Source organism: Phaseolus vulgaris, chromosome 4 (assembly GCF_000499845.2).
Source record: "Phaseolus vulgaris cultivar G19833 chromosome 4, P. vulgaris v2.0, whole genome shotgun sequence".
In the NCBI taxonomy this organism is placed as follows: domain Eukaryota; kingdom Viridiplantae; phylum Streptophyta; class Magnoliopsida; order Fabales; family Fabaceae; genus Phaseolus; species Phaseolus vulgaris.
In genome coordinates, this window is record NC_023756.2 from 39,617,066 (window position 1) to 39,629,333 (window position 12,268).

The following is a 12,268-nucleotide window of genomic DNA, read 5'->3' on the forward strand; positions in this document are numbered from 1 at the left end:
AAACTTGGACGTACCCTAGGTACGCGGCCATATGAGGGTCCTTAGCTTGGTATTCTCCCGTCACCTGACCCGTGACTAGCAAAGAGTCACTCTTTGCCAACAAACTTTGCGCGCCCATCTCCTTTGGCAACAACATGCCTGCGATTAGTGCTTCGTACTCCATCTGATTGTTACTTGCCTTGAAGGCGAACCGTAAGGCCTGCTCGATTAACAACCCGTTTGGTCCCTCCAAGATGACGCCAGCTCCACTGCCTTGTTGGTTAGGGGACCCATCTACAGAAAACACCCACCGGAAGTTGGATTCCTCTTGGTGTGCATCTGCCGAAGAGAGCTCCACCACAAAGTCTGCGTAGACCTGACCTTTGATAGGGCCTCTAGGCTCATATTGAATATCCCTGCGACATCCGACTTCTGTAGGACCTTGTGGATGGGCAGACCTTGTGACGAAGCCTTCTCGCCGAGAACACCACTGCCAGGGCCGCCTTCTCTAGTGCCTGGTATCTTACCTCTGGCTCTTGCAATACTCTGCTCACGAAGTATATGGGCTTCTAAACCTAGTCCTATTCCTGAACAAGGACTGAACTGATCGCCCGGTCAGTCACTGCAAAATACAGGCAAAGTGGTGTGCTTGGCTGCGGTTTGCACAGAACAAGGGCTGGCCAAGTACTCCTTTAGCTTGAGGAATGCCTCTTCACACTCTTGGGTCCATACGAACCTGTTGTTCCTCCTTAGGCATTGGAAGTAGGGGTGGCCCTTGTCTCCTCCAGCTGATACGAATCTGGATAGGGCGGTCATGCGCCCTGTCAACTACTGTACTTCCTTCACTGAACTTGGGCTTCTCATTGCCAAGATTGCAACGCACTTCTCTAGGTTCGCTTCTATCCCACGCTCAGTGAGCAAGAAACCCATAAACTTCCCTGCTTCTACCCCGAAAACGCACTTCTCAGGGTTCAGCTTCAGTTTGTACTTAACTATTGTCGTAAATAGCTCTTTGAAGTCAGCGACGTGTTATTCTTTCACCTGCGAGGTCACCACCATGTCATCCACGTAGGCTTGCACGTTTCGCCCTATCATGGGTGCGAGCACTTTGTCCATCAGCCTCTAGTAGGTGGCACTTGCGTTCTTCAACCCAAAGGGCATGACCGTGTAATAGTAGCAAGACAGCTCAGTCATGAACGATGTCTTGTATTCGTCCCTGGGATGCATCTTAATCTAGTTATACCCAGAAAAGACATCCAGGAAGCTGAGCATCTTGCAACCCGAGGCACTGTCTACCAACGCGTCAATGCTTGGCAGAGGGTAAGAGTCCTTTGGGCACGCCTTGTTGAGGTTCGTGAAGTCAACGCACATCCTCCACTTCCCATTGGCCTTTTTCACCAAGACCACGTTCGCCAGGTACTGGATTTCCCTGATGTGGCCAATAGTCAGTAGCTTCTGCGTCTCTTTCCTGACGACCTAACGCCTCTCTTCCCTGACGACCTAACGCCTCTCTTCATTAAACTTCCTTTGTCTTTGGCGGACAGGTCAAACCTTGGGGTCCATGGTCAGGCGGTGGCACAGGAAGTCTGGGTCTCTGCCAGCCATGTCTGAGGCGGACCATGCGAAGGCATCCAGGTGTCGTGCTATGACCTCGGCAATCTGATCTTGCGTCGTTTGGTCGAGAGCGCTGCCAAGCTTGAAAACCTTTCCTCCAATCTCTCTTTCCCTCACATCACCCGCCGGCTCAGGTCGCCTCTCCCGGACGATCTCTGCGCGGGTGATCTCTACTTTGGCGGCTCGTTCTTCACTTGGTTCTCGTGTGATGATAGTGGGTACCCCTCTCTGCGTTCGTCCCTCCCGGGTGATCTATGTGTGGATGATCTCGGGCCTGGCAACCTCTCCTGCGTGCGGTGAACATGTAGTGACCATGAACACCCCTCTCTTTGTTTTGAGGTTGTTCTTGTAACACCTATTGGCCTCTTTCTGATCTGACTTGATGGTAATCACCTTTTCCCCCAAGTCAGACAACTTCATCTTCATGTGCCTTGTCGACGATACCGCCCTCAGCTTGCTCAGCGTAGCTCTACATAGCAGTATGTTATAAGCGGAGGGGGCATTGACGACGAGGTACCTGATGTTCTTCGTACGGGACGCGGTATCATCTGTGAAGGTGGTCCTCGGCTCTAAGTGCTCACGCACCTCCACCTGGTCTCCCGTGAAACCATACAGGCAGCCAATATAAGGCCTTAGCATGTCAGGGGACAACTTCAACTTGTTGAAAGTCGTCCAGAACATCACGTCCGCCAAGCTTCCTTGATACACCAGTACACGGTGCACCTTCCTCCCATCAGTTACTACTGAGATCACCACCGGATCGTTGTCGTGGAGGACGACATCTCGGAGGTCGGCTTTGGTGAAGACAAGGTCAATGTCAAGGGCATCGTCTGCCCTTTGTGCTTCTACTAACATCATTTCCCGTGCATACTTCTTTTGCTGAGAAGCAGTGCACCTTCCTCCTGAAAAACCTCTCGAAATGGTGTGGATTTCACCATGCACGGGGATTTCATGCCCCTGGTCACCGCCATGTCCTCGACACCCTATGTTTCTTGCAAGTAATCCCTCAAGATGTTGTTCTTCACCAACTCGTCCAGCTGGTGTCCCAATGCCAAACAGTTGTGTATGGGGTGCCCAAACGCTTGATGGAACTCACACCAGGCGTTCTTGTTGGGCCCCAGCTTCTTGTCGATCTTCGTGGGTATCTTCAGTCTCTCTGTTATGTTGGGGATAGCGATGAGGTCCTTTAATTCTATCACAAAGTTGTGCCTTGGTGGCACGTTCTCCCTTGCACGCCCCTTGGTTTGGGGCTTCCTGGGTTGGTAGGGTTGCTGCTTCGCCGGGGTTTTCTTCTTTGTCGTTGCCTCATGTACCCTTAGGAGTTGAGTTCGACCTGGTGCACATGGGCGCGTGGGAACAACGCACGTTCGCCTCTCATTAACTTTTCCCTCTGCCGTAATGTGAGCCACCGCACGACTCCTTGTCTCGGTGAAAGTTTTGGGGCGGTTCCTTATGAGTGATTCACTGAAAGGTCCTGGCACCTTTCTAAATGCATGCACCATCATCGTTTCATCCTTAGTGTTCAGCCTCACCACCTGTGCCCCAAAACGGTTGAGGAACTCTTTCAGGGACTTTCCCAAATACTGCCTTACGTCAAAAAGATCGTAAGAGATGGACGAGGGAGCTCGATTTGCGATGTACTGTTCTCTGAACAGCTTAGTGAGTTGTGGGAACGACGTCACGTGGCCATCAGGGAGGCTGATGAACCAATCCATCGCTATTCCCACCAATGTGCTCATGAACAGCTTGCATCGCACCGCGTCAGAGCCCCTAACCAACATCATCTGTGTATGGAAAGCCGTGAGATGAGCCTTTGGGTCCTCCATACTGGTGAAGGTGACTTTAGGCCCTACGAACGTGGCTGGTATCACGGCATGCATGATCGCTTGCGAGAACGGCATCGAGAATTCCCTGGGTGGCATCGCAGATTCTTGATCTTCCACCTCACGTTCCCCTGCTTGATTTTGCAGATCCTTGCACAATTCCTCATTTGATCGGCGTAGTTCTTCGTTTGTTGCCCGCGACGCAGCCAAATCAACCTGGATGCATTCCGACGCTCAAGTCAATCTTAAGGCTAGGAAACACCAAAACTGTTAAGCGTAAAAGCTCTGTGTAAACTGTGTGTGAAGCGGTGCAAAATGAATAGCGTACCTTGTTAGGTTTATTACTACCCTTTATATAGTTTAGGTTTTCCACTGTTTCTACTAACCATAATAGGCTTTCTGAGGGTGGGCCATAGTGCCGCTATTAGCCACTCTTAGGGCAACCTAGTACGTAGGGTTTCCCTAACTGGAGTGCAACTTCTGATGGGATGACCACCTGGGTGCCAACTCGTGCACCTGATCTCTGGGATCACCCGTCCTAGGAGAGCCTTAGCCGTTCACGTGCCATGCATGCAGCTCACCCCTGGAACGTGACCTTCTCAGGTCGTATCTTTTTCAATGGCTCTTTACTTGTATTACGCCTGAACGCGTCATCCACACCACACGCATGGACTCTCGTGACCTAGGCTTCTTCCTAACTGATAATTAGTGTGTGGTCTGGGATCCATCTCTCGTGACCCAGCTCTGTTGCTCAAGTCACCAATGTCCGACCTCTCGACACTACCGAGGACACATCAGCACATCATGGTGATCGATGTTTGACCACTCTTCGGTACCGTGGCGCACGTGCCTCGCGAGACACTGACCCATGTCGCTTGTGGGACACACCTTACGCGGCCTCATCATTACTAGTGGTCAAACGACGCCCGAGGACTGGTCGGACAATTACTTAATTAATAAATATTACACATAAATTTATATTTTTATAAATTCTTTCCAAATAAATAAGTCAATGGATATTAATTCACCATTATCATAATATTTTAAACAATTATAGAACATGCGGTAATGTTTAAGACACTTTGGATACTGTAGTAATCTAACAATTAAGAATAAATTATTTACTCACACTCACTCTTTATGTTTGTTATATACTTTATGGATAAATATTTAAAATGACCTTATGTTTCATTTTTGAGAAGTCAACTTTTTTAACCACAATGAATATCAAAGAAAAAATCTCGATTTTAAAATAAATTGTTCCTTGAGACTCATATTTTTTTAAATTTCTCAATCAAAGGTTTCAAAGGTTTACCCTGGTTTTTCCTTTTCTTAAGTTTAGTTTCAAATTTTATCACAATAATTACTTCTTTATTTTTAAATAATTCCATTAAATTTTATATTAATTACTTCATGTCAAATTTATATCCCAAAATTTATACATATTTTATATTTTATATAACATTTGCAAATGTCAATTACTAATATCACGTTGTCTTACAGTGAAGAATTTCTTAATATATGCAAGAATTAGAATTCAAGTTATTAACCATTTACTTAAAAATCTCAATTCCATGACTATTGATACCAAACATGGATTTCAATTATAATGAATAATACTTTTTAAATCACCTAAAATAATGAGAAGTACACTCATTTCCTATGCCAAGAGTCTGAAAGATCACTTGGAGCATAAAAAGATTTTAGAACAAAATAGATTAATAACTAAGTATACATTCCAAACCCCGTATATAGCTATGTATTGGTGTGCTGTGCAACATCCTTATTACAGACTAAACACGCATTAAGTATCAAACACACTAATTATCTTTCATTATATATCTTGCATGCATTATGAAAAACACTACTTAGAACTGAGGGGATGGAGCAACTGCAGGTTCATTTGTGAGTTCCACAGCTTCAAAAGTTTGTGGAGAGTGCACTATTGGTCCTGGTGCCACGATACCAGAGCTTTTGATCTCAGAAGTTTGTCGACGAGCATTTTCACCTTGTGATGCACACAGTTTGGGAAGAAACACACCTGTGTATACATGAAGGACAAAACTTTTAATTCACACATTTTAACATCATCATCACATTTTGTTCATGGTTTTCAAGATGTGTCTGTCGGTGTTGTATATAGTGCAATATGTTGTAACATTTGTAAGGTCTGAGGTTTTTTCATCCTTGCATCTACCAGAAGTTTCACAAATACAATACTCTTGGTTAAGAATTATTAAAAACTATAAAATCAGGAGATATAGGTAGTTAAATGTGCCGAAATCTACCAAATTTGTAATTTTAAAAACAATTTCCTCAATAAAAAAGGATAATGTGTTTCTAACATCTTTTTTACAAAAAAAAAAAAAAAACTATATTCAACACATAATACATCATATTACTTCCCATGAAACTACTTGAAAGATCAGTTGAAATACAATAAATAACATTTTACCACTCAAAGTTAATTTAATAAGAAAACTTATAACAATAAATAACACTGCTACAAGAAAATTATTACAAAACAAAATTAGATAAAAATTAATTTTAAAGACCAAAATAATTAATTATTATATTAATTAAATTAGAGATCATTTTATAAATTAAAATAATTATTAATATTAAAATAATTTTTATTATTAATAAAAATTTAGAAAATCATTTTTAAATTAATATATAATCAAATATTTTAACTATTAATTACTTTATATTATAAATTAATTTTTCCTAACTTTTTAAAGACTTATTTAAAATATAAAATGTTACTAACCAAAATTTTAGTAACTAATTTAAATACAAATTTAAAAATTATTTTATAAATTTTTAAAAATAATAAAAATTATTTTTATATAAATAATTATTTAATTTTTAAAATAGTATATAACTTTGTTAATATAATGATTAATTTTTTTTTTCTCAAACTTAATTTTTATTTAATAATTTTATTATAGTGTAATATCTTAGTGAATTGTCAAAAGGATTAAATTAATTCAATTTTTAAAAATATTATACTAATTTCAAAATGTTCCATATAATGAGACAAAATTGAAAAACCACTTTGTATAGGGCGGGTGACGTTGGGAGGGATATCGTTACCTTCACCGGCAGCAAGGTTGAAATAGAGATCAACAATGTTGGGGCAGTTTTGGTAGCAGCGAGGGGAGCACAAGTTTTGCGTGAACCCAACTTCAAGAAGAGAATCCGAAGAGATTCCAAAGGATTTTCTGTTCAAACCACAACCCTTTATGCATTCCTCCGTTTCAATGTGTCCCTTTTCTGATTCCGTTTCAATCTCTGAACTCCTGCACGTGTAAGCTTCTTCCCCGCTCCTCTTCACACGCTTCTCCAGCACGCACCGTTTTCCCTCCCACGACACCGCAAATGCACACGTGTCCTTGCTCAAACGCTCGCATTCCACCTCCCCTGAAATTTCACCGTCCCCACGTGTGTTAGAGATGCTAAAACTACGTTTTGAAATGCATCTTCATTCATTCAAGAAATGTGTAAAGAATAAGAATGAGAAAATTTGTCCAACAACGATTTAAATTAAGAGAAATGTTGTTTTTTACGAAAAATATTCACAAGAAAACCTATACTACTCCGTCATTCTTTAATTTCATACAAATTAACAATAACAATTTTTTTTTATCTTTTTAAACAATTAATAAACTATTTACTTCTGATTAAGAGAAAAGATATTCAACTAATGAGAGAATTGGATCTATATATTTGCATTATACTACGTAGGAGCAAATAATACATGTTAATTAAATCAAATGTCCTTTAATTAATTAACTTTCAAGGATAAAGCTTAAATGCATTTTTCAATATTTTGATATTATTATCTAGTTAAAAATGCAGTTTAATTTGGGTAATCTTATTAATTTTACATCTTAGCATTAAATATATCAACATAAAATTGGAAAACAATACTAAGAAGCACCCGAAAATTTTATCTAATTTTCTCCCTCCCTTCTTGTCAATCTTTATGTTCTTATTTTCTGCGTTTCCAAAATTTATTATTATAGATCTTAAATTAGCTAGAGATAAAAAAAAACATTTTAAAGTATATAACTTAATATAAATCTCACCTTATAAATTAATTTTATAAAATAAAATTAAACTTAAAATCTATTTTTTAATATTTATATCAGACTATTTTTTTTATGTGCTTAAAAGTTGAATATATACATGCAATCTAGAGATGAAAAACAAATTCATTTTGATACATGATGTATTAAAAAATTAGTTACTCGCCATTAAAAACAAATTACATATAAATTAATTTCGGAAAATAACTATTTAGTTAAGAGGTTTTCATGTGTTTCGAGACTTACCAAGAGTTCCTTGCAGTGTGGCGAAAAATAAAATGGCAACCATTGTCAAACATCTGAAGCTAACGTTAAGGGCCATGGCTGAAGCAGAAGATGGTTTTTGGGATTGACCGAAACTATAACTTAGGAGTTTGGAAAGTTTGATTGTTTTGCACTTGGGAGATTAGGGTGATGTTTGTTGGTTCTTTGATGAGTGTATTTATAGTGGTTCCTTAACTTTATTCTTTCTTTAGGTTAAAAAAGGGGATATTTTATATAGAAAGTGGACCTTTCGATACCATCAAAATAGGGGAAAAGAAAGAATAGTACTTTAGTTGTTTGCAGAAGTTTGATTAACTTATACATGATAGGAAGATGCTTTCGATTTTTGTTATTACAAAAAATGTTTCATTAAGTCCAAAAAAATGAAGAAATACGAGAGAAAGTTTAGAAGGAAGAATCAAAATAACTTATCAATTAAAAAATATTTTTTATAATAGTTACTAATTTAATTATAATGTATTTGCAATATTTTTATAGAATGTGATATGTAAACAAATAAATTTTAAAATAATTACTTTATAAGATATTTAATTTCTGATGAATTAATAATAAAACTCATACAGTAAAAAAATCAAGCTCTTATTTTGAGATATATATATATAGAGAGAGATATAGAATAAATTTCTTTATATAAAGATCACAAGATTCTTTCATAAAAAGTAATTTCTTAAAAATATTTAACACAACTTCATGTTTATGCTCAAGCTTACTTAAGATTATGTGTTTAATAGTAAAAATCATATATTATTTAAATTTTCAAAAGCTTGGATAAGTTGAATTTTGAGAGATTATTAAGAATAAGACAGACTTCAAAACTCAATAGCACACTTACATATAATATAAATATAATTTAAAACATTTTTTTTTATATTCAAAAGTTTAGGATATTATAATAGTTTTGAATATTCAAAGAATATGTATATTCATCAATAAAATTCACACATTCAGAAGGAGACATTGAACTCAGAATTTTCCTAAATATGAGTGTGTTTCTTATCCATTAGATCCATCTTCATTTATATATAGAATTTTTTTAAACTATTGCCAATGTAAAAATTCATATTAATTAGAGATGATGCGAATTAAGTTTGGTTAATTACGGTAAGAGAAAAATATAATAAAAAACAATTACTTTTTTAATAAACTAAAAATTAGATTATGTATAAATTTAAAAAAAAATGTAGAAAAGTACTTCTAAGCTAACATATCCATAAGCTAAAAATGGTTAATTAGATTTTTTTAATTTATATTTATTTTCTTAATATTATCATGTAAATATAATTTTCGGAAAAGTTGTTCAAAACAACCAGTGACTACTAGTCAAGCAGTGCCCGCGTTAGTCCAAACTACCTACGGCAGCCACGTGTCACTTTAGGTTTGGAACAAAACAAAAGATTGTTCATGATGAGTCACCATGTATACAACTATTCTATTCTCATACGTTTCACGATGTTGCGTAGTAGATTTATTCTTATAATAAGAATAATGTGCAGTGAAGCTACGTTTTTTTCTAGTATATATAGTTTATGTAGTCCAGAATATTTATTTATAATATATTTAATTATGTTATATATAATTGCGATGTATATTAATAAAAATTAAATATTATTTTAAGTATGTATATACATTACATTAATAAGGCTTATGAAGACAATTAAAAAAAGAATTGAACGTGAACTTGTTTTAAATGAACAAGTGGTAAAAAAGTAGCAATTTTCAATAAAGTTAAGAAACAGATTAAATCATTTATACCTATATATATAAATAAATTTAACTACACATAATTTTTTTTTTATCCTTTATCGATATTTGATTTTATTTTATTATTATGAATATTACATTATTTATTATTTTTTCTAAAACATTTGGTATGCGTAAAAAACGATTTTGAATTGACAGATAAATGGAAGAACAGTTTTTGGATATTTCAGTTATTTTTTATTTTTTAAATATTTATTAAATAATTAATTATTTTTATAATTAATTAAAATTAATATATTATTATTTTATAAAAAATAGTTATCAATTTTAAATTTTAAATATGGAATAGTTTGTGAAACGAGACCGTTTATTAAACGTGCAACAATTTATTAGTTGTGAGAATGTAATACATGAAATAAATTTTTTTTCATATCTCCATATCTCTTAACAATTTTAGTTTTTATCTCTTATTACTTCTTTAGTTGACATATTTTATTTAATATTTTTAATATTAAACATAATTATATATAAATGATAAAAATAAAATATACAAATACATAATTATTATTTTGATTTAATTGACATCCTTTATTTAATTTTTAATATTAAATATAACTATATATAAATAATAAAAATAAAAAATTAAATAAAAGAAATTAAATTTAGAGTATAAATTGGTTGGAATTAATATGAAAATAAACGTAAACCCAAATATAGTAAGTAATTATTTTAAAATGGTAAAAGTTTAAGTAAAAGTAATATATAAAATAAATTTGCCCCCATGCAGGATCGAACTACAGACCTTCAGTTTACAAGACTGACGCTCTACCACTGAGCTATAGGGGCAATTGGATGTTAATTATAACCAACAACTTTAATTTATAGGTGTTTATTATCTTTTATATTATTTGTTTTCCTTTCACCATTATGATTTTAGTGATGGCTGTTTTTGTTTACAATAGAATTTCAGGTTTTCTTTTGTGTAATAGTATTTTAGGTTATTGTTTTATAAGTTACTTAGGTAGAGATATCATACAGATATCTTTAAATAATATTATTTACTTTATTATCATATATATTTTTATTTAATCACACAATTTTTTTTTCCTTCCAGCATTGTTAATTAGGAATTAATGTTTTCCATAAATATTTTTGTATTACTGGATGACTGAGAGACTGAATGGCCAATGGTTATCCGGCTCACTTAAAATGCTATTTAACCATAATTAAGTTAGTTTATTTATAAAATGTGATTAAGACACAATTAAGTCCTATTTTGTACTGCATAAGTGGATCCATAATAGTAAATCCACCCAAAAGGTATAAATACCATAAGCAACCAAATGCAGAGATAATTTTTCTCTCTCAACTCAAACATGCATATTCTACTCTAACTAACTTGATTGTTTGAGTACAGATTTTCATCCACAATCATTCGGTGAAACGAAAGACTTGACTAAAGACTACAACACTTGAAGGCCTAGAAACTTAGAAGTAGAAGATAAAACAAATCACTCTAGGAATAACCCTTGAAAGAACAATTTTCATAATTCTTATATGAAAAATCAGCTAACTATTCACTTATATTTTTAAAATTCAAGTAACATTACAATTGTTTATTTGTTAGGCTTTGTAATTTTCTTCCCCACAATTCCTACTTTTTTTTCGTAATTTTATTTTTTTAATTTAATTATCCATATTTTTAATTTCTGTATTTTTGTATAAATTTGATTCTTTAATTATTAATTGATTCATTTTTCAGATTTAAAAAAAAAAACACTATCTTTCTCTAATTCTGTAAAAAGGTACAGCAAGTCTCATCTGTTTTCACCAATCTCACTTTATCATGTTTGTATTAAAAAAAGTCCACAAATAATTAAACTAAAAAATGAAATAATTAAAGTTATGAATAATGAAATATTAAAAGATAAAAAATTACTTAAAAGGGAATTTTTTTTAAAAATAGAAATAATTAGAAAAGTAAAGAACTAATTTTTTTTTTAAAAAAAGAGCAAACGAAATTACGAAATTTAAGATGAAGAGAGGTTTTGGTTTCATATAGAAAAATTGAAGTACTGTTTAGTCATAAATGCTTAAAACACGAATTATAAAACTTCTCCAAACGTGTAAATTATACTATTCTTCAAGACTTATCTAATATATCTACAATTTTTTCTGGATAGAACAGAAAGTGGTTAAATAAGGCAAGACTACAAAACTAGTAAACAAAAATAAACCTATGAAAAGAGAATATTAGAGAAGGATAACGTGTGTTTGAAAGAAAAAGGGATTATCTATATATAGAATCTCAAATGTGAAGAAATTCATTGTTAAATAATGATAAATATTAAAAAATTAAAATAAACAAAAGAAGTTTAATGTACAAGAATAATATTTATTAACTTGATATTTTAATTTAAAAATAATATTTTGATTTCTTATATAAATTGCTTATAACTAAAAAGAAAAACTCACGGTTTTAAATAATTTTATCTTTTATAATATTCTCATAAAATATAACACATTGGAAGGTAGTGTTTGAAAAATCTAAGGATGTTATTATTGAAATAAACAAATACCCTATTTCCTAGGTGACAAGTTAACTGAGACAACAAATGTAGAAGGAGAAAAGAATAAACATGTAATAATTACTATAAGAATTGCAATTGCATGAACCTTAATTTCCTCTTTTGTGTGCTGAGAAAATCAAAACAGAGACTAAGCACAGTGAGTTAGTTAGTATTTGGCTACATAATTTGGTTCTTGTTTTTTGTA

The 12,268-nt window shown here is 34.0% G+C and overlaps 2 protein-coding genes and 1 non-coding gene across 3 annotated transcripts; all 3 read right to left on the reverse strand.

Annotated features, from left to right (window-relative positions):
* Positions 1 to 2,576: 2,576 nt before the first annotated feature.
* Positions 2,577 to 3,494, reverse strand: LOC137838802 (uncharacterized). The gene has a single exon (XM_068648026.1). The coding sequence runs from the start codon at positions 3,492 to 3,494 to the stop codon at positions 2,577 to 2,579; it is 918 nt and encodes a 305-aa protein (XP_068504127.1).
* Positions 3,495 to 5,117: 1,623 nt separating this feature from the next.
* LOC137836507 (uncharacterized) lies at positions 5,118 to 7,923 on the reverse strand. Its single transcript, XM_068645184.1, has 3 exons — positions 7,754 to 7,923; positions 6,513 to 6,839; positions 5,118 to 5,457 (listed from the first exon to the last, which is right to left on the reverse strand). The coding sequence occupies exons 1-3, from the start codon at positions 7,827 to 7,829 to the stop codon at positions 5,285 to 5,287; spliced, it is 576 nt and encodes a 191-aa protein (XP_068501285.1). The 5' UTR covers positions 7,830 to 7,923; the 3' UTR covers positions 5,118 to 5,284.
* Positions 7,924 to 10,267: 2,344 nt separating this feature from the next.
* TRNAT-UGU (transfer RNA threonine (anticodon UGU)) lies at positions 10,268 to 10,339 on the reverse strand. Its single transcript has one exon. It is a non-coding gene; the product is annotated as a tRNA-Thr (tRNA).
* Between the last annotated feature and the right edge of the window lie 1,929 nt (positions 10,340 to 12,268).

Bases quoted from the DNA above. Each gene is read 5' to 3' on its own strand.
- LOC137838802 (XM_068648026.1), bottom strand. From the start codon at position 3,494: ATGCCGTTCTCGCAAGCGATCATGCATGCCGTGATACCAGCCACGTTC.
- LOC137836507 (XM_068645184.1), bottom strand. From the start codon at position 7,829: ATGGCCCTTAACGTTAGCTTCAGATGTTTGACAATGGTTGCCATTTTA. The intron at 6,840-7,753 runs GTAAGTCTCGAA...GTGAAATTTCAG, and splicing joins CACACTGCAAGGAACTCTTG to GGGAGGTGGAATGCGAGCGT. The intron at 5,458-6,512 runs GTAACGATATCC...ATGTATACACAG, and splicing joins CAACCTTGCTGCCGGTGAAG to GTGTGTTTCTTCCCAAACTG.